This window comes from Lactuca serriola, chromosome 9, assembly GCF_051521515.1.
Source record: "Lactuca serriola cultivar US96UC23 chromosome 9, Lser_US96UC23_V15, whole genome shotgun sequence".
Taxonomy (NCBI): Eukaryota; Viridiplantae; Streptophyta; class Magnoliopsida; order Asterales; family Asteraceae; genus Lactuca; species Lactuca serriola.
The window spans coordinates 135,993,155-136,015,521 of record NC_136416.1 but is presented as its reverse complement, the minus strand read 5'-3'; the positions used below and the strand labels follow the sequence as shown (position 1 = coordinate 136,015,521).

Below are 22,367 nucleotides of genomic sequence, written 5' to 3'. Positions count from 1 at the left end.
ACACATCTCAAAATTCCACTTAGCATTCTAAGTTTAAGTCTAGAAATCCTACAAATTCCTAGTTCGCTTAAACTAATGCTCTGGTACCAACTGTGACATCCCCAAAATCACGGCCAGAAAAGACCGATTTCATTTATGTTTTTTAAAATAATTTCAGAGTAAATCCTTTTGATTTAAAAGTGTTGCGGAATTTGTTCCCAAAACAAAACATGATAAAATAATATTTATCAAAGCATTTCATCAAGAGATGCATTTTCATTATATAATCAAAACTCGGGATGTCATGTTCCGATACAGACCATAAAGCATAAACGATAACATTACAAGTCATTCAACAAATATATACATATACAGACTTGTAAACAAAACAACTCGATGATTCATCCATCTTACGCCCTTGTGCCACTTCCTGTAATACAAATAAAACTGAGTGGGTCAGGCTTGGGAGCCTGGTGAGCATATAGGGTTTTCAACCCACAATAAATAAATTATATTTAATTTCACCAACCAATCACTATCCCAATTACCCATTCCCGTTATCCTCACTTTACGTCCCTAAAACAACATCTATCTCAAGGGACCTAATCTAGGATTTTCATCGGGACGGACATTACTGCTAAGGGGTTTCCTCAACAATAGATATCCTAAAGGCAACCATGAGGGGGATAGAGTACACCGATGAACACATCGTTCACAACACCAACAGGTTATGAACCTGCTAGCGTTCCACAAGACTGTCTAGAAGGAGTCTGTGGTCGTTATCCATACTCCGCTGAATAACTAGATCAACAACAACAACATCGAGGCCTCTCATCTGTTTACACACCAACTATCTACCCATGTTCTACCCAACATATTAGTAGATAAAAATATATATATTTTTATACATAGTTTAAAACCTGTATAGCATTTTCATTCAATATATATTCCACATAACAGATGAGGCACACCCACATAACACGTATTTCATAGAAAACAAATCAGATCTATGAGATTGAAGAGAGTGAATATACATTCACGCACATAATAACAAAATTATACACATAACACGTATTTCGTATAAAATACTTCATAATTATGCGTTAGAAGAAAGTAACTACACACTCACTTGATCAGAAGATGATCGGACAGCACTACGGCTTGTAGAAGTAGTATTCTTCGGCAGATCTGGAAGATCTTCACAAAAACCGGACTCCTCGCGGGCAGAGCTTCGGCTCGGGAATCTTACTTCTCGGGATCTTCGGGACCTCGGGACTTGCTTCGGGGCTCAGGAATGATACCGGGGCTTCGGGATAATTCTTGCACGAAAAACGATGCAAAAACGCGAGAAAAAGGGAAGAAATGAGCAAACTACTCGGCCGCCCTCGACACCCTTTTATAGGGGCTGGAAGGTCGAATTACGTTGGGCGTAACGATGATAAGATCGCTGACTCCCCCCCTTCGGATAATATCGGAATATATATATATATATATATATATATATATATATATATATATATATATATATATATATATATATATATATATAAAATATCGAAAATATTTAATAAACTTCAAAAATTCATATCTTCCTCATACGAACTCCGTTTTCGACGTTCTTTATATCCACGCGTAGGTGAGACTACGATCTACAACTTTCGTTTGGACTCCGTCGACTAATTTTGACTTTATTTTTATTATTTATTTTTAGTAGGTCGGGACAGGAAAATTCCGTTATAAATTCATAACTTCTTCATCCGACGTCCGTTTTCGCCTATCTTTTTATCGTTTTACTCCTATTAACGAGACCTTCGATTCTCATTTAGATTATTTCGGCTAAAAACCGCTCGATCTCAAATCGAGTATTCGGGCTGCATACTGCTAAGTCGAAACTTCGAAAAATCATAATTTCCTCATACGAAGTCCGATTTGGGCGTTCTTTTTTCACGCTCTCGGTTTAACGAACTCTACGACTTTCGTTTAGATCACTAAGGCTAAATATTGCTCTAACGTAAATTTCACTTTTTACGTCATTCAGCGTTGTCGGTTTTGTCGCGAAACTTCGACAGGTCATAACTTCTTCATTATAACTCGGATTTCGGCATTCTTTATATCTTCGGAATCCTTGTTTCGACCACTACATCTTTATGCAAAGATATTGGGATTATCCCACACTTCAAATTTGACGCTTATTTCATTCTTAATTCATTAAATTATAATAATTAAGAAAATAAACACATAATTCACATAATACTCAAATATTTCATCATTAATACTTCAAAAAGAGTTACAAGGGTTAACCTAGACTATTACATCAATGATAATGCCTAGCCTGGAAACGCGGGCGTTACAGCACAGCCCCACAACGTATGAATGGAGCTAACTCTCGAACATCCTCCATGGAGCAACTAATACTAAACAAGTTAGACTCTTGGAGATTTATCCTCAAACTAGACACAAAGAAAAAACACTACAAAATAACCACTAGAGATCTTATATTAGTTTCATCCCACTCTCCCAATAAAAGTGCATCATCAGTATAGAAAAGGTGAGAGAGCACCATCGTATCATCACCAACCCTCGCACCTCGCAATAACCTAATATTGCATATTCCAGGGCCACATGTAGCCCTTCCATTGCGATAAAATAAGAACGACAATAAATGTCATATGAAGTTGGGTTGTTTTATAAAAATAATTTGGTGTAAGTTTTTTTAAATTGGATATTAGAACTTCTAGTCTAATTTGAGTGTTTGATCTCCTACCACCCAACTAAAAGAGCCTAGTAGTAGCAACCTATATCCCCTCCATATATTAAGTTTGTGTGTATCCATGTTTAAATAACTATTGTTTCCCCATGTATATACGGGCCTTAGTTACAAGTCTACTATATATATTGGGTTGTGAAATGAAAAAAGAGGTTTAATTTGATCAATATACTCAAGTGTGTGTAGGCCTCCTTTTCATCTTGGTGTCTCCACTAAGCCAATTATAGTGAGAGTATGAGAGACACTTCAAGATGTCCGGATGTTCCATATATAATAGAGGCCATACATGGTGAGGGAGGATGGATGTCTTTGACTCCCTTGAGTGGCGATGAGTTTTGAGTATAGTTGAATGGCTTAGGAGGGAGAATTCCTGGAATGGCATACCCCATATAGTTTTACTTATAACAAATTTTACAAAAATAAGAGATTTCTGCCAGGTTATGTCCATGAGTTGAAGTTTGAACCTGAAAAAATTGAAAAACTCATAGTGAAGTGATACTTAATTTTACACAATCAGATCCTATGTCAAGAAATAAATTATCATTCATCTAATCTAGATTTGGGTTTACATAATTGAATTTTTATGGAAAGAAAATAATTTTTAGTATGTAGTTTGTCGAAATCCTTGTTATTGGTAAAAAATGGGCCAAAATGCGAAAGTTGCAATTGGAAATAAAGAAAACATAAATAGCGCAGAGAGTTATATTATAAAATATAAATAATAAATAACAATAAGTCTTTCTTTCTTTCTTCTAGTGATGAAATAACATTGGTGAGTGTATTGATGGTTGAAAAATAAATGTTATGCTCCACCAGCCATGTCAGTATCCTTAATTCCAGCAACGCCCTTAAAGGCTACACGCAGTTTTGTGGAGCAAGATTGTCGTTTGCCAGGCTTCCCGGCTGTTCCAGTGACATGCAGGATACCCTTTGGAGATTCCTCCATCAACTTAAATAATGATATGCTGAGGTTTGAGCGCGTCATTGCTTCTAGTTCTGGAGGTGCTTGCATGTACAGTGTCTTCCCTCCGTGTTTCACGCTCACTCCCGACATCAGTAGCTGTGGTTCGTCCCCAAGTTTATCCATCAACTGTTTCAATTATTCAATTTTAAATCTCAACCAAAATACACCCACCCTCAACCAACTAAACTTCAACAATTCTCTTCTATATCACCAATACATAGCAAAATAAATAGGTAACTAACTAAGTATGATTGATATGCGACTCCCCTAAAAACCCATTTAAGTCTTCAACTTAACCTTAATTGACAAAATAAGAAATTTTATTTTACTAATTGGAGCACTTGAGCATTTTGACCTTGGATTTGGATAGCAAGTGGGTTTTATGGTTTGATCAGATCTAAAGATTATATTTGCCTTGTCAGCAATAATGCTACTTTCGGTGTCACAAAATGGTATTAGAGTAGTAGCACTAGCCCCTCAAACTCAAACTTCAAAAGATACTTTGAATCTGACTTCTTTATCTAACATAATAATTAATAGGGTTAAATTTACATTTACCATTTTCAACGTGTCGGAGGTTTCCAGCTCCATAAAAATGCCAGGACCACACATAAGACACTCTTTATCCCTCACAAACTCTGTCACTTTAGTATGGAGACCTTCAACACCATTATACCTACAAAATAACAACTATGTTTGTGAATATTAATAATAATAAAGGAAGATCCAATTACAAAGTCTGCCTTTATCGTCCCAAGAATTAAATTCCTGTCTTCTCTTCTCCATATTTTAATATCATGAATTGACCATGTATAAACACTTAAAAACTTCTCTGAGAGGATTTTTAATAGTTAATCATGCAATACAAGCTTATAGGAGTTGAGTGGTCATTCATAAAAAATACTTGACAAGCATAAACCAACCACTAGACGAAATATTAAATGCATGAAGAAAATATCCTTACGTTAAATAATTTGATAATGTTTTACTGCATCCTGATGCAATCTTCAAAGTTTCAAGAGCACATGCAGCTGATATTATTGCATTTGTAGAAGCTATAGCAGGTATAATATTCTTCACCACACCCTGTAAGCCAATAGCAAAAAACAAAAATTGAGACATTAACAAGTCTGTAATGTATTATCGTAATGAAGCCTTCCAGATATTGGAATAAGACCATTCAGACGAAATCATGCCTATTATCTTTGAAGAATAAAGCAGAAAATGAATGAATGAATAAGCTATAATAAATGCTAGGGACAATGTCACTAACTAGTAAATACTAATAACCAAGTTTCCCACTTGTTCCTTCCAGTTCCATCTAGTACATCAATAGGTTTCACTTTTTTTTTTTTTTTTTTTTTTTTTTTTTTTTTTTTTTTTTTTTTTTTTTTTTTGTATTTTGTGTTGATGTGGACATATATATTTATATATGACCTAGCAGGTTTTCATTAAATAAAGAGTAACCAAGTTTCAGTTTTGTTTCAATGTTGTGAAATTTGTTCCATGTGAGATCTGTCTTCCAAAAAAATTCAAGCAACCTCGTTAGGTCAAGAAGAAACCAGTACAACAAAACATCAACATTACTAGAAAAAGATTCTGTAATGGAGCAAAATATGAATATCCCAACCTTGGAACAACACTGAAACTCAGGTACAACTTAATGAAATTATTTATAACGCCACCTCAACAAAATTTTATATCAGAATAAAGAGTTTTAACAAACAACGGGCCAAAACTGAAAGGTGAGTGAAACTTGATTACTGTTTAATGCCATTGTCCCTATAGTATATTATATATATGACTTGGCACATAACTTTGATTAACTCAACTAACTGTAATAAGATGCTAGCATAAGAATGTTGGAAATTCAGTGAACCTGTGTCAGAGTATATGTGACTCCTGGAATGCTGAAAAGTGCTGCTCTCTTAAGAGCCTGCAGATAAAAAGTCCAACATAATTTAAAGGGTTATATGCAAGAAACAGCAACATACTTTCATTTCTTCCTATTACATCATTGTACTTTGTAAAATCAATCCAATTATAGCAATATTATCAGAGGATACAAAGCAATTTTCACTGCTATGTTTTGGTACCTTTTCAAAGTACATTGTCCTAATAAGAAGGAAAGTACAATACTATAGTTGGGTAGTTTTTCAAAGTACAATGCCTTGATAAGATTAAAAAAATAAAAAATGGAAGAATCTAGCTATTTCTTACATTTACTCTAAACTTAAAAGGTGAAACACTAACCTCTGAATACACCCACTGCATATGTTGAGGATTATCAGGATCAAAGGTTTTCCCACTATGCACCTGCAAAAGCTCAATAATAATGATTATATATATAAAATAAAATAAAATAAAGTAAATACAAATAAAATACCTCGTCCCATTTGATTAGGTGAGCATATTCAATGCAATGAGGTGCGGTTCTTGGGGTTTCTGCCAGAGTACATAAGGGGTACTTGACCTGTGGAGGAAAAAGCCAAATAGTGCATTGAAAGCATGGTGTTATCCCAGGTAAGATAACCCTTGCATGACCCTTGAAACCTTCAGTTCCACCATCTACCATAGGCTTCATGGTCTCTTCACGTGGGTTGCCATTAGAGTCGTATTCTGCTTTTCTCAAAATGGTTAAACAACAATTGTTGAAAGCTTCAGAGTGTAGTACATATATATATATATATATATAGGATATAGGAAGATAATAAAATACCTAGAAAGCTACAAGCCACTTCATTTATGTAACTTCTAGCTTCAATGGAATCAAGACCAAGCACAATAATCATGAAATCACTGTAAAACTCATCCAGTTTGTCCTCAATCCGGCAAAAATGTGGCACAATATTTACACCACTAACTCTTTCCATCACGCGTTTAGCAGCCACCTCTGCTTTTGGCTTCCCAACATCCTCAAGCCTGAGCTCAAAAACTCAAGATGACATTCACAAACACTTTTCCTCAACAAAAACAAGGAATACAAATACAAATCTATTACATACATACAGATTCCAAAACTAATTAGATACACATATAACATAATATAGCCAACCAAGTTACTGGAATTTACGATTTTAGGGTTGACAACCAGATGTCAACAAGCCTAAACATTAATCCAACTGCCAACTATCCATACTTTTGCCAACTATCTAGTGTTTAATGTTAAACAAAAACAAGAAGCAATCAAGGGTCTGTCACCAAATCTTTATGAAACTAGTAAATCTTTGGTCTTGCTCTGATTAATATCACCAAAACCCATGTAACTCAACAAACAATGTCAGCCTGATTTCTTGTATACTTTGGCACTTTTTATAGTTTGTTCTACCTACGCAACTAAAACTACTATAATCGATTCTGAAGTCAAGAGAACTATACATTGAGAACTCAAAAGATAGGTGTAGACTGGTGGCTGCTTTACACACAAAGATATACATATATACAGAAAACTCCTTAGTCTAAGAATATGACTACATTTCTAGGCATACACGGATAGGAATCCAAAATACATATACCTGAAAAGAAATTGCCGATTAAGGTTGGATACTTCAATTCTATCCATGTCTATAACTTCAAGGTTTCGAAACCCCGATAGAGCGAGATCTTTCAGCAGTTCACATCCCAATCCACCAGCACCCACAACCAATATTCGAGCATACTCTTGAATATCGTCCCTCAACTTCACAAAATCAAACAACATATATTAGTAATAATAAATAAAGACGTCAAAAGTTGTTAGTGAAGGCGGGTGTAGTTACTTCAGTTCCTGGTTCGAAGGCGGGGCCGACGAGATGCCCTGGCCGAAGGAGAAGCTTGTCAAGGTCCCTTGATCTGCTGCTTTGATGCGCACCGGCGTCTGCCATTGGAGGGACTCTCGATCGGAGTTGTACTATGTGTTGCAATTCGAAGACCAGGGAACGACACCCCACTGTAAATGGTACGATGGAAGGGGTCCGCTGGAGAGGGGGTGATAGTCGGGTGCTTGGTTTTTAGCCTTTTTAACGCTGCACTTCGGGTTTTCTTTCCCTTTTTTTTTTTTTTTTTCAATTTGGTTTCGATAAAACATCCGGTTGCCCCTAATGGTTGTTACTCACAAATTTCGGGTTACCGGTCCAGAAGGTTAGCGGAATTGGCACAAAAAGTATTTGATCGGCCCGGAAAATGACAAAAAGGGCTTTAAGTCATGTTTATTTATTATTTTTTTAAATATATTTGATTATTTAATTTTACGTATTATCATTGTTACCTGTTAATGATAACATGAGATCATATTTAACAAGTTAAATTGTCAAATACGTAAAAAAAAAATTGTCTAAATGTGAATAATTTTTTTTTACAAATTTTTAAGATTTTTTTATAATTTCTTATAATATTTTTATGATATTTTTTCTTATAGGTTTTTCTAATACAATGTTTTTAACTTTGCTTATTATTTTTTAAAACTTTTTTTTTATACTTTTATATAATTTTCATACAAATGTTTTTAAATAAAATGTTTTCTAAATGTTTTAAAATTTTCTTATAAGTTTTTAATTTTTTTTAAATATTCATACAATTTTTTATAACTTTCATACAATTATTTCTAAACATTCTTTTACAACATTTTTAAATCGTTTCATAGATTTTGTATGAATTTTTAATATTTTTTTATAACATTTCAAAATATTTTCATTAAATACTAGTTTAGAACGTTGTATTAACAAAAATTAAAAAGTCTATAAATTTCTAATTAAAAAGTATAAAAAAGTTGTAATAATTTTTAAACATTTACATTATATAGATTTTGTTGTTTTTTTATTTGCTACATAGTTCTTTTTATTTTATTTTTTTTAAACTCTCCATAGTTATTACGTGTATATTTAATTTATTTAATTCTATTATTAGATTCTATTTGCTTTAAAAAATTGCATATGCTTTCAAACAAAAGAAAAAAATTATAAGAGGCTATATAAAATATTTCACAAAAAAACATATTTATTAATTAAAAAGTAAAGTTTAGAATTGATCAATATTTAATTAATATTTATGATAATAAGTTTTTGCTTGTAACAGCCTGGAATTTCAGGTATTGTTATATTTATGATTTTGGGTTTTAAGAGGGGACTCGGCGAGTTGGAGCTCAGACTCGCCGAGTAGGATCGCAGATCTGGTCGCGGGTTCGCGACTGGACTTGACGAGTCCGGATATGGACTCGGCGAGTCCGCGCTGTTTAGTGAAACCCTAACCGTCCAGGTTTGGGACATATATCAGGGGCCTTATGGCCGTCATTGTTCACCCTAGTCCTTTGAGAGAAACCCTAATTCGATTGTGAGCATCTGGAGCAAGGTAGAAGACCATTATTGATCTTGGAAGTGTTATTGTGCAAGGAGGAGGAGGCTTGGTTAAGAGAACAACAGGAGAAGCCATATTCTGAGGGTTGGGGACACAGAGCAACGTTATTCAGGTAATATTCCGAGTTGTTCCCTTCTATGTTGATGTGCATATGGATTTACGGTTTATCGAACCCTTTTGTGGCTAGATTGAGTGTTTCCTTAGTCCCCCAAGCGATTGGAACCCTATATTGGGACCCTTGGAAGTCCAGAATGTCCCATGCCTGAGCTTTTCGGGAATCAATGGAGGTTTTGGATTGGAATCCTTATGCCTTAGGTCAAAATGTGAATTATGAGTCATGGAGTGTATTATGAGCACCGAAATGAGGACTTTACGTGATGAACCAGTCTAGGAAGGCCAGACCTATGAATTGTCGGAGCAGATCTAACCTTAGAAAGCAGTTTGAGCGGTTGCATGGCATGGACTCGCCGAGCCCGATGAACAGACTCGGCGAGTAGCTTGAAGATTAACTGGGACTCGCCGAGTTGTTCTTCAGACTCGGCGAGTTGAGTCGGGGTGGCCCCGCGATTCTTCCAGGAGAAACTCGTCGAGTCAAGGGGGATACTAGACGTGTAGAAAGGGAATCTTAGAGAATCGGTGAGTTGAGGGCGAGTGGACTCAGAGTTGTTGAACTCGGCGAGTCTCGGGGTGACTCGGCGAGTTAGATCGCGGATTGAGTGAAGTTCTGATTATGGGGACTCGGCGAGTCATAGGGTTGACTCGGCGAGTAGGGTCAGTCAGGGGTTGACTTTGACCTTGTCTTTGACCAAGGGTTGACCAGTGGTTCCAGTGGTATTTTGGTAATTGTTGTTTATTGTTTGAGTTCAGTGCATTGGTGGCTGTCCAGAGGTGGAGATCGTATCAGTGATCGGAGCAGCTTGAGCTATCTGTTCAGTCGGCAGTTTCGAGGTGAGTTATCCTCACTATCTCGCTAGGGTTTATGGCACCAAGGCCAACCTTTTATCGGATGGAAATTCGGGTGGTTGTCAGTTGTTATGATATGGGCCGGAAGGCGTTATATGTTGCAGGCCGGAAGGCATTACATGTTGTGGGCCGGAAGGCATTGCTATGTGGACCGGAAGGTCATGGCCTGGAAAGGCGTATGTGTGCATTTAGTATGTTGACTGATTCGTAGGATGATGTTATGCTAGTGACCGGCTAGGCCGGTATCTTGAATAGAGTAATGCTATGTTATGTGGTCTGTTGATCGATTGCTGACTGTGAACTATTATATGATTATGTGTTATGCGTATGATTGCTAGACCTGCGGTGTGACCCGGTATGCAGGGTCGTTCTATGCCATGTTAGGTTATGTATGCTTTTATGCTGATATGTATGCTTATTATGCTGTGGGCCGGAAGGCAATATGTTATGGGCCGGAAGGCATTGCGTTATGGGCCGGAAGGCGATATGTTTTGGACCGGAAGGTCGTGGCCTGGAAAGGCGTATATGTGGTTGGTATTTTGGGGGTATCTCACTAAGCTTTCGGGCTTACAGTTGTGGTTTTATGTTTTCAGGTTCTCAGGAGTCTGTGACAAGGCAAAGGCGTGATCGTACCGTTCCTCGCGTTGATGTTTTATGATATGAACCTGGGAAAATACTCTGTTAAATAATGTATTGAAAATCTTTTTGTAACAACGTTATTAAAATGAGTGGTTTTTGAAAAGTTTTAATTGTTTTGAAATTTTGGTCGTTACAAGTTGGTATCAGAGCCAAGTTTGAGTGAATTGGGGGAACATTCGTGTGACTCCAGTCTCAAATCGAGGAGGATTCTAAAAAGAGAAATTAAGATCACTACTAGAAAAAAGGCCTTTTACGACGCTCATTGCGCGTCGTAAAATGCTCAGACGACGCGCAAATGCGCGTCAAGGAAGGCCCTGTCATAAAGAGAGACGACGCGCATTTACGACGCGCATTTACGACGCGCATTTATGACGCGCATTTACGATGCGCGGTTATGACACGCAATGCGTATCAAGGAAGGTCCTGTCATAAAGGAAGACGACACGCATTTGCGTGTCGTAACCTTACGACGCGCGTGTTTATGACACGCAATGCGTATCAAGGAAGCCCCAGTCAAGAAAGGCCATGTCATAAATGAAGACGACACACATTTTGCGTATCGTAATTTTAATTTTTTTTTTTTAAAATATATATTTATATATTTATTAATTTATAAATTAAATTTGCATTTAATCTCTCATAATAGAAATAAAATACCATATACAAAAAATACAATCCATTGCATAATATAAAATAAAATACCATATACAAAAAATATAATCCATTGCATTTAATATGTATGTATAACAAAGACACATGTGTTAAACTTGTTACCATTAACATTTAATCGTATGGACTCGAGTGTTAAACTTGTTACCATTAACATCTGATTCATAAGTCCTTTCAACAAGATTGTTACCTGCATAAATGAAAACAAACAAGAACATTAACAGCCCAGTTATGAACAATTTCATAAGATGCGCCAAAAATGATGATCATTAATAACTCCTTTCAAGAATAATTTGGTTTGGGTAGAAAATTAAACTAAATACAAATCATAAAGAATCTAAGAAAAGTCAAATGGGAGACTACTATACATTACTCAACTTTATGATCAATTTGAAGCTTACTCTTGTGGTCTAATAAACTGTGTTTGCAAGTAAAACTTACACATGGTTGCTTTAGCAATTGATTTTGACATGTTATGATAGTTTTTTTTTTGTTTTGGAAGCAACAATTCATTACCAAATGGGAGACTGTTATATATTGTACATATAATTCTAGTAAATTCTACCAGAAGAGTGCATGTGCAGTTCAATCCTAGACACAAATATCCTAGTATTCATCTGATTTTATCTATCTACGATACAAAATAATCAACATGCCATTGAATTTATAATAGGGGTAAAGTCGGAAAAACTCCAAAAAACTATACCTATTGTCCCAGATTAGTCAGGAACTTTTTTTTGTCCACAATGGTGTATTAATAATTATTCATGTCAAAGTAAAGAGAGATACTTACCACAAAGCATAAAACACATACTATCAATACAAGTGTTGCTGTCTCGGATTCCTGCAAGACAGTTGAATATTCAACAAGCAGCCCAGAGTTAATAAAGTTAACCAACAGTTAAATCAAACTGAATGTAACTAGAGACATCTTAAATTTTAAGGATACTATGGAAGAAAAAGCAATATATTACCTGAATCTGTTGCATGTTCTTGATTTTGTGAAGATGAGTTAAAGGAAAGAACTAGATAACCGAATGACAACCTGCATAAAACATAATAATCAAAATCCGAATTTAACATTAAAAATACATGATAAACCTAAATGAATTACAAAAAGGGCTAAATTCACATCTTACCTCTAGTGAAATAAATCTCAAATTATCAAATCTTGGCATATGTCATCAGATGCCTTGTGTTTCCTCTATTTCCACTCTTCCTTCAGATAACTGCATTGTCATATCCATAGATAAAGTTTAACTGTTTGAGTTTGCACCCCAACTTCAAATTATGCAAGTGAAAAAAATTAAAAAACAGCAGAAAAGTAAAAGCACAAAGCTATAATAGGGAGAAAGAGGTAAGAAACTATAACAAACAAATAAATACGAGTGTTGCTATTTTTTAGAGTTAACCCTATATAAACTACAAAATGTTGTTTCTTATAATTATAGCATATCCTACTATTTGCTAGATTGAAACCTGGAATCAAGGACCTTGAACAACATAAATAAATATTCTTATTATATAAAGATAAATAATGGGGGATAGCCTTGATTAGATGCTGAAAAACACTAGTTTTGTTCTCTCAAGAAGTTGTAGAATCTTAAAGCAAAAAAAGAATCCAACAGGTAGCTATGATTTATCCACCTTTCATATTACCAAAACATTACTCGGTTTCTCTCCGTCTCCTTTTCGACCTTCCATGCCCAATATATTATGCTATAAAAACACCACAAATTCATGTGAGATTCTATTCAGTTTCATGCTTGGTTGAAAATGAACACAATTCCCTTCATATTCTTGAAAGCTACTCAACAATTCCATTCTTTTTTTATTAAAAGACCAAAGTACCCCATTATTAGAAGAAAAAAAACAAAGTAGAACTAGACAAAACAAAAAGTTTTATTTTGATTCCAGCATATATAGAGGTACTTACCCGGTCTTGATCCTTGATCACTTGGTTATATGAAAACCATGTAACAGGAAAATGGTGTTTTTTTATGTGGTCAAAAAGTATAATGGTTTAATCAGTACTAAACAGAGTGAAGTGTTAAATCAATAAAATGTTGAAAGTACAAGTGTTTTTTTCTGTATTATTCCTAAAGAGAAAATACAATCTAAACACAAATAATATGTAATTTTCTAACTAAAAAACATACAAAATGATGTGGTACCTGAATGAATAACTGATCTACAAGGTGTAAACGAAAAACAATATAGTCTTTCATCTGTGAAAAAACGTGTAAATGAATTAGAGAAGGAGCTTAAAACCAATTAGAATCAAGGGCAAAATTCTCAAGCTCATACTGCAAAGAAAATTATGTTCACAAAGAAGTGATACCAATAAAAAAAGGAACTCTTTTATATAATCTAAAATCTACCTTAATTTGGTACATTCCAAGGAGATTTGCAAGAGGAATAGGTACACTACCGATTCCCTAAGCTGGACCAATGACCTTGAGAGAGACGTCCTGTAGTAGCTATACGAAGGAATAGGTGAAGAATTAACCTTCACAACGGATAAATTAATCCCCTGAACCATATCTAAGCTAATCGGAAGAAGAAAAAACCGTTTATCCTCTGCAAGACGTGATGAAAAAACGAAACCATGCAACAGAACTTGCAAGACTCCCACATGTGAGATGAGGGAACTACAAACAAAACCATGCACTAAGAGCTCCAGCATAAGAAATGCCAAACAAAAACCATGGATTTTCAAAAAAAAAAACTGATAATTCAAAAAAAAATGTTACTAGCTAGAAAAGGAAGCTTTCTCCAATCTGGATTTAAACAAAGTGGCATTAGAAATATTGACACATGGAGATTAATTATAAATTCATAAATTCAAAAAAAGAATGTTACTGGCTAGAAAATGAAGCTTTCTCCAATCCGTGACATCATTAGATGACTCCTCAACAGACTGCTCTTTCTGTATTAGATCCAATTCAATTTCAGCCTCTTCAATTTCCTGCCACACATCAATCAATACCTCTTATTATTTTATTTTTTTTATTTTCTAAAACAAAATATTGTAATTTTAGAACTTACCATAAGTTTTTCATCGGTGTTTTTCGAAAAGAAATCAAAGTATGATTGTATTCCATGTTCTCTCCAACTTCCAGAATGGCAGCCATAACCAAGGAATTGCTAACAATTCTATTTCATAGGGAAAAATACATGAAATGTGGGATGGGATGCTAGGTTGATTCATACCCCTGATACAGTTAATTCTATCCTTCATTGTCCCACCTTGCACCTATAAAGAAGCATAAATAATAGTTTAGTAGTAAATTTGTACACATTTATAAAAGTTTAGTGTTGAGAATTGTTAAGAATCGTTATTATTTAGGAAAAGAAAAGAAATGGGATAAGTTTTTTTAAATACTATTATTATTTATCAATTCCAGAGAACACTTAATCTGTATGCTGTCATACTTAAGAAAGTGAATGACCATTTTACCCTTGTATTTGCAAAACTACTAAATCTAATAGAAACATGGGTAGAACAAGAAAATGCAACATCTTAATTCATAGAGTGAGTGACACCCATTACGACATTGATAAAGAAAAAAATAGTGCTACTATTAGCTACATGATGCTAAATGTATTCAAGTCAAAAAGAAACGGGCATTTATAAAAGAATAGTGCTACTATTATCTACATTATCAAAATTCAATTGTAAACTCAAAATTAAAAAAAATGTTCAAATCAGATAGAGCATGATTTACATGAATATACACAAAAAAGAAAGATAGAGAATGCGGAAACCATACCATGAGCTCCTGACCACCAATACTTAATTTACTCAGAAGCCTTAAAGCACGCAAAACTCCTTCAACATTCCTAAATTCACAAAAACCAAAGCCCTTCAAAGCCCCAGTAGTGGGATCTAGTACATGTTTCCAACTTTTAACAGGCCCACAGAGCTTCAGAAGACATAAATGTGTAATAAGTCCATGAACATTGGGCAATAAGATCTATTTCCAGTAAAGATGTGAGAAAAAGAGGAACTTACCTACAAAAAGGGAGAGCATGAACTCATTGTCCACTGATGATGCTATCTTGCCAACATAAACTGTGGTTATTGGCTTTTCAGCTGGAGTTATTGTATTGATGGGTCGCCTAATGATTGTAGGGACCACTGGACCCCGCATAGCCATCATTGGTGGGCATGCTAATGATGGAATGACTCCCACTGCTCCAAGTGGCCTTTGAGGATATGCTGGTTGCAACATTTGTGGATATGGAGAGGCATAATAGAGAATCCCTGCAAAAATAAGACAAAAATACTATTACAAAAAAGAGAGATCAAATAGTGAAAGTATCACAGCAAAATTCAAACATATCGCACATATTTTCATCATTGACATATATAACTATATACCAAAAACTCAGATCTGATGTGAAGTTAAAAAAAAAAGGAAATTTTAACTGAATTGAAAATTAAAACCTGAAGTTCTGTAATGAAGCTAATGCTCTGTTCCATGGAAGGCTCGTGGAAGGTCAATGAATGATTTGATTGTTCCACTTCCATAACTCTCTGTCTCTAGCTGAATCACGAGTTTAAAACAACAAATTTTGGGGAAATTCAAGAAGTGATCATTTGATATCAACAAAAGAACCCTAGCTTTAGTTTACTCTCTACTTTACTAGATACATGTAAAGAAAGATTGGGTGTGCAATGGATTCCAAGATTTAACTAACTTACTGATTATAATAATATATATTTTGGTTCAAACATTTAGTCAAACACCTGGTGTGCATAAAAAAATCAGGTACTTATATCATAACATATCAATAATTCCATGAAAAGATTTGAGAAAGGGTAGAAGGGCGCAAAAATCGTCCAAAAAGAAGGATCAGTTGTACATGAAATAGGTAACTGTGGTTGAAAAAAGAAGAATTACCTTCGTAATATGCCTACTACGCAAATGAAATACACTCCTTTAATTTTGAAGTCTCCAGAATCGACATGAGGTCAAGATGACCTGAAGCAACCAGGAAACTATCATACTACATGATGGAGGCGTGCAGAAGTAAGCACGACGGCAACATCGGGAGAAACGACACTGCCAACAAGGAGAACCCATAGAAGGGAAGAGACGAGAAAAAGGCATCGTATCGTTCTTCTTCTTGTTTCTGTTGTATAAGTAAAATCAAGATTGATAGAAGATTATAAAATGTTGGGATGAGAGAAGAAAGAAAACATACCTTAATCCGTACGAGGTGGGTTGAATCCGAACTCCTCAGACTTTGTAGAGAGAACTCATGTAGTAATGCCCTAAATCACCGGTTCTCTAAGAGTAAGAAAATTAGTGTGATTCTGATGGGAAGCTTAGATTTCTGTCGATTCTTTCAAGTTTCAATAAAAAAATGAGAAAGAGTTAGGGAAATCAAGAATGGAATGCTCACGATCATTGGGAAGATGAAAGATAGAAAGAAGGTAGAAAAGAAGAAGGCGGGTCTTCAAAATTTTGGAGATTTCATTTCCCCCCGTTGATAGGAGAAGCGCGTTTCATTAAAATTATAAAGCGACAGTCACAGAGGACGCGCGATTAAAATAAAGCGCCCTCCGTGTTTTTTTAATTTTTTCTTGGGACACTAATTTAAGGGCACGCAATAGTGCGTGACTTAAATCCTTAAAATTTTTGAAGAGATGACACTCTTTTAAGGTCACTCTTATTTGCGTAACATAAATCATTGCGTGTCGTGGTTTGCGCGTCGTAAAAGGGTCTTTTTCTTGTAGTGGATGGTTTTCAAATTTAGTAAAAGGAGGACGCGGAGGTACGATCAGCCGGAGCCAGTAAGTAACCCCAAGATACCATACATGATATTTGTTTTATTGAGCTTGATAGAACAGCATGCTAGAGTTAGGCTAGGGATCTTCAGGAATTCATGATAATGTTGCCTGATTTGTGATGCCTGTAGCCTAGGGTCCCTTATGAGAGATTCTCAGTGTTCCTCTAGTGGTGAGGGTTGATAGTCGTTATGCATGTTCTCTAGGGTATTGTGGTAGTACTTCATACAAATATGGGTAGGTGTGGAAGGTAGTATGGGCCCGTACTACTGAAAGCACAGGACCCATACGCGTATCAGGGAAACCATAATCTCTAGGGTTGGGTTGCGAGAGTTGGATCCCAGGTTTGTGGGATGAGTCTGAGTTTTGGTTTGGTGTCTTCCAGTATGGAGATTTCGAGGCATGAGGAGAGTGGATCCGGATCAGGATCGGGAGCTGGAGAGGGAGTTCCGGGTGGATCGGTACCGTCTGAGGTTATCGACCAGATGAGCACGAGCGAGTTGGATGCGAGGATTCGCAAGATCCTGCATGATGAGGTTGCTGCATTGTTCCGGACTGAGTTGCCGGAACTGTTTGGGTCGATCAAGACCGCCATGATTGAGTATTTTGATGAGCGCTATGCGGCTCTCGCAGAGACGGCTGCCGCGGCGGCTACAGCGGCTGTAGCAGCGGCAAGGGGAGGAGCTAGTCGGGGTTTTCAGTATCGGGACTTCTATTATACGAAGCCTCCCACATTCGATGGAGTTCAGGACCCGATTGTTGCTATGAGATGGTTATCAGACGTGGAGGGGTGTTTCTCCACGAGTTTATGCCCTGCTGATCAGAGGGTGAGGTGTGCTCTGAACCTATTGAGGCTCGGAGCGAAGGATTGGTGGAGATTGACCACGGGGTCATATTTCGATGCACAGAGGGCTGCGGTTTCATGGGATCAGTTCAGAGAGATGTTCAGTACTCGCTATGTTCCGCGGGATGAGAGAGAGAGAGATTGGCTCGGGAGTTCCTTGAGCTGAAGCAGGATTCGGAGTCGGTGACTGAGATCATCAGGATGTGTATTGAGAGGGCGATGTTTTGCCCTGAGTTCGCTTCGGAGCAGGCTCAGATGTCCCGATATCTGAGTATGCTCAAGGGGGATATCAGACAGTTCGTGTCTGCGCAGAGGTGCGAGACCTTGTTGGAGTTGCAGGAGGCCGCCATGCGGCGTGAGTTAGAGGTTGAGTTGCAGTTGCGTGAGCTGAGGCAGGCTCCGATGCAGTCGCAGCCGGCGCCGAAACGGTCCAGGACCGTTGATGTTAGAGTGGGGGATCGGAGCGGCCACACTTGTGGGAAGTGTGGGAGGGGTCACACCGGAGTTTGTTGGTCCGGTGGTGCACGCCGCAAGTGCGGAAAGGAGGGGCACTATGCGCGGGATTGTCAGCAGTCAGTGCCGATTCGGGATTTGAGGATTTGTTATCATTGTCGGCAGGTTGGACATTTGAGGGTCAACTGTCCGCAGCTTTCTGCAGGACCGGTGCAGGCTCTAGCACCGGCCACCTTGAGGAGTTCAGGAGGAGGACAGGATGGAGCAGAGCCCCAAGGTCTCAGGGTCGTGCTTATCAGCTTGCGGCAGAGGGAGTCGGAGCAGTGCCGGAGGCAGCTGCGGGTATGTTGCTTTCTTGATGTCTTATTATCTTGCGTTTATTGTGGCGTATTGTCTGTGATGGTATCTTGTGTGGATTTCGATGCGGTATTCGTTGTTTCGCGGGTTTGGCATGGTTATGGATTGGTGTTTCGGGTTTTCGTTTTGGTATCCGTTGTTCCCTGAAGGTTGGTATGGTTATAGTTTGGTGGTTGTTAGTCAGTACTTTAAGTGGGGGAGAACTGGAGAATTCTCCGGGAGATCGATGAGTATGTGAGGGTGCTTAGCTGTTGGGATTCAACAGTGTTCTGTCAGCTCAGAGAATAGGCTGACGAGAGCGAGCGTCGGGTATGCGGGGCGGGATACAGACCTAGGGCATTTGATTGTGGAGGCCTGGGAGCAGGACGGGATCAAGTTTGAGTAAGTAACCGGGGTTATGTGATCAGAGTATTTGTATGCTTGATGTACGTGATGGGTTGTACTGCATTAATCCCACGGGATTTATGTTGTGCATGTTTCTAGAGTTGGAACCGGAAGGTTCCTAGAGTTAGAACCTGAGGGTTCACAGAGTTTGGGTGTACGAACCCACAGAGATATAGCCTCGAGTGGCTAGTGTGTGTTATGAGAGTCGGTCCAGTCATGCTGGGGACTCTGATGGTATTGTTGGATCAGTTTGAGATTTCGGATTGTGTATGTTGCAGTGTGATTACATTGGAAGGTCTGGCCCCGGGATAGTGATTTTGTTTAGTTGAGGTAGTGATTTTGTGGAGTGGAGAGAGTGCATGGGCTTGAGAGCCCCTGCAATGAGAGCCAGAGTATGTGAATAGCGGTTACGCAAAAAGGGTGGCATCGCTTGGGGCGAGCACCGTGGCACCGGTAGGGGGTGGCATTATGGCCAAGAGGGTTCCTTGGAAAAGGAAAAGAGAAAGGTGTGTAACCCCGAAGGGGAGTGCAAGTTCATGAAAGTGAAAGCTGCAGAGCAGAGTTATGGTTAGAGTATTTTGAGTATGGTTTTGAGCATCGTGTTCGCGGCAGTGAAGTAGGAACTCATCCGGTTTGGGATGTCTGTTGAGGCTCAGAAGGGATGCAGGGGGAGAGAGAATCTTGAATTCTCAGTGTGATTCTGATCAGGGTATAGGGTGGATATTAGTGGTTCATCCTGGGAGATGTTCGAGGATATCATCAGTGTATCGGGTCTTCCAACCTGTGGGTGTTGGGGCTAGTTCAACATGTGTATGTGATTGCAAGAGGAGAACTCGTGAGAGTTGCCCTGAGAGTGAGAATGGGTCTCTCAGTCGGTCCGGAATGGACAAAGTGGGCTTTGGATCGGGGATCCGGTGGTTCATGGTTTCCTAACCCTTATGGCTCGAGTGATAGTTGAGATTTAGAGCAGAGTTGCATCTTGGGTAATTCTCGGTTACAGAGAGTGATGGGCAGTACAGAGATCGTGCTTTAGTCGACAGAGCAGATTCAGCAGGTTAGACAGAGGTTATTGACCGCCCAGAGCCGACAGAAAAGTTATGCAGACAGACGCCGGTCCGAGCTTGAGTTTCAGGTCGGCGACTTCGTACTCCTGAAGGTCTCTCCTTGGAAAGGAGTGATTCGATTCAGGAAGAGGGGCAAGTTGGGGCCCCGGTATATTGGGCCTTTTCGTGTGATTGCGAGGGTAGACGGGTGGCCTACCGTTTGGAGTTGCCAACGGAATTGAGACAGATCCACGACACTTTTCATGTGTCGCAATTGAGAAAGTGTATAGCCGATGAGACGGCAATAGTTCCATTAGAGGACATTCAGGTGGATGCGAGCCTGAATTATGCCAAGAGACCAGTGGCTATCAGAGATCGGAAGATCAAGGTTCTGAGGAATAAGGAGATACCTCAAGTGTTAGTTCAGTGGCAGCACCGGAAGGGATCAGAAATGACCTGGGAGCCGGAGCGTGAGATGCGGGAGCAGCATCCGGAGCTATTTTCAGAGTGAGATTCGAGGGCGAAGTCTAGTCCTAGTGGGGGAGAGTTGTAACAGCCCGAAATTTCAGGTATTGTTATATTTATGATTTTGGGTGTTTTAAGAGGGGACTCGGCGAGTTGGAGCTCAGACTCGCCGAGTAGGATCGCAGATCTGGTCGCGGGTTCGCGCCTGGACTCGACGAGTCCGGATATGGACTCGGCGAGTCCGCGCTGTTTAGCGAAACCCTAACCGTCCAGGTTTGGGACATATATCAGGGGCCTTATGGCCGTCATTGTTCACCCTAGTCCTTTGAGAGAAACCCTAATTCGATTGTGAGCATCTGGAGCAAGGTAGAAGACCATTATTGATCTTGGAAGTGTTATTGTGCAAGGAGGAGGAGGCTTGGTTAAGAGAACAACAGGAGAAGCCATATTCTGAGGGTTGGGGACACAGAGCAACGTTATTCAGGTAATATTCCGAGTTGTTCCCTTCTATGTTGATGTGCATATGGATTTAGGGTTTATTGAACCCTTTTGTGGCTAGATTGAGTGTTTCCTTAGTCCCCCAAGCGATTGGAACCCTATATTGGGACCCTTGGAAGTCCAGAATGTCCCATGCCTGAGCTTTTCGGGAATCAATGGAGGTTTTGGATTGGAATCCTTATGCCTTAGGTCAAAATGTGAATTATGAGTCATGGAGTGTATTATGAGCACCGAAATGAGGACTTTACGTGATGAACCAGTCTAGGAAGGCCAGACCTATGAATTGTCGGAGCAGATCTGACCTTAGAAAGCAGTTTGAGCGGTTGCATGGCATGGACTCGCCGAGCCCGATGAACAGACTCGGCGAGTAGCTTGAAGATTAACTGGGACTCGCCGAGTTGTTCTTCAGACTCGGCGAGTTGAGTCGGGGTGGCCCCGCGATTCTTCCAGGAGAAACTCGCCGAGTCAAGGGGGATACTCGACGTGTAGAAAGGGAATCTTAGAGAATCGGTGAGTTGAGGGCGAGTGGACTCAGAGTTGTTGAACTCGGCGAGTTAGATCACGGATTGAGTGAAGTTCTGATTATGGGGACTCGGCGAGTCATAGGGTTGACTCGGCGAGTAGGGTCAGTCAGGGGTTGACTTTGACCTTGTCTTTGACCAAGGGTTGACCAGTGGTTCCAGGGGTATTTTGGTAATTGTTGTTTATTGTTTGAGTTCAGTGCATTGGTGGCTGTCCAGAGGTGGAGATCGTATCAGTGATCGGAGCAGCTTGAGCTATCTGTTCAGTCGACAGTTTCGAGGTGAGTTATCCTCACTATCTCGCTAGGGTTTATGGCACCAAGGCCAACCTTTTATCGGATGGAAATTCGGGTGGTTGTCAGTTGTTATGATATGGGCCGGAAGGCGTTATATGTTGCAGGCCGGAAGGCATTACATGTTGTGGGCCGGAAGGCATTGCTATGTGGACCGGAAGGTCATGGCCTGGAAAGGCGTATGTGTGCATTTAGTATGTTGACTGATTCGTAGGATGATGTTATGCTAGTGACCGGCTAGGCCGGTATCTTGAATAGAGTAATGCTATGTTATGTGGTCTGTTGATCGATTGCTGACTGTGAACTGTTATATGATTATGTGTTATGCGTATGATTGCTAGACCTGCGGTGTGACCCGGTATGCAGGGTCGTTCTATGTCCTGTTAGGTTATGTATGCTT

The 22,367-nt window shown here is 38.8% G+C and overlaps 1 protein-coding gene across 1 annotated transcript; it reads right to left on the bottom strand.

Annotated features, from left to right (window-relative positions):
• Nucleotides 1-3,419: 3,419 nt before the first annotated feature.
• ECR1 (E1 C-terminal related 1) lies at nucleotides 3,420-7,748 on the bottom strand. Its single transcript, XM_079018928.1, has 9 exons — nucleotides 7,469-7,748; nucleotides 7,226-7,389; nucleotides 6,430-6,632; nucleotides 6,097-6,329; nucleotides 5,964-6,026; nucleotides 5,590-5,646; nucleotides 4,675-4,796; nucleotides 4,269-4,386; nucleotides 3,420-3,836 (listed from the first exon to the last, which is right to left on the bottom strand). The coding sequence occupies exons 1-9, from the start codon at nucleotides 7,571-7,573 to the stop codon at nucleotides 3,549-3,551; spliced, it is 1,353 nt and encodes a 450-aa protein (XP_078875054.1). The 5' UTR covers nucleotides 7,574-7,748; the 3' UTR covers nucleotides 3,420-3,548.
• Nucleotides 7,749-22,367: the final 14,619 nt, after the last annotated feature.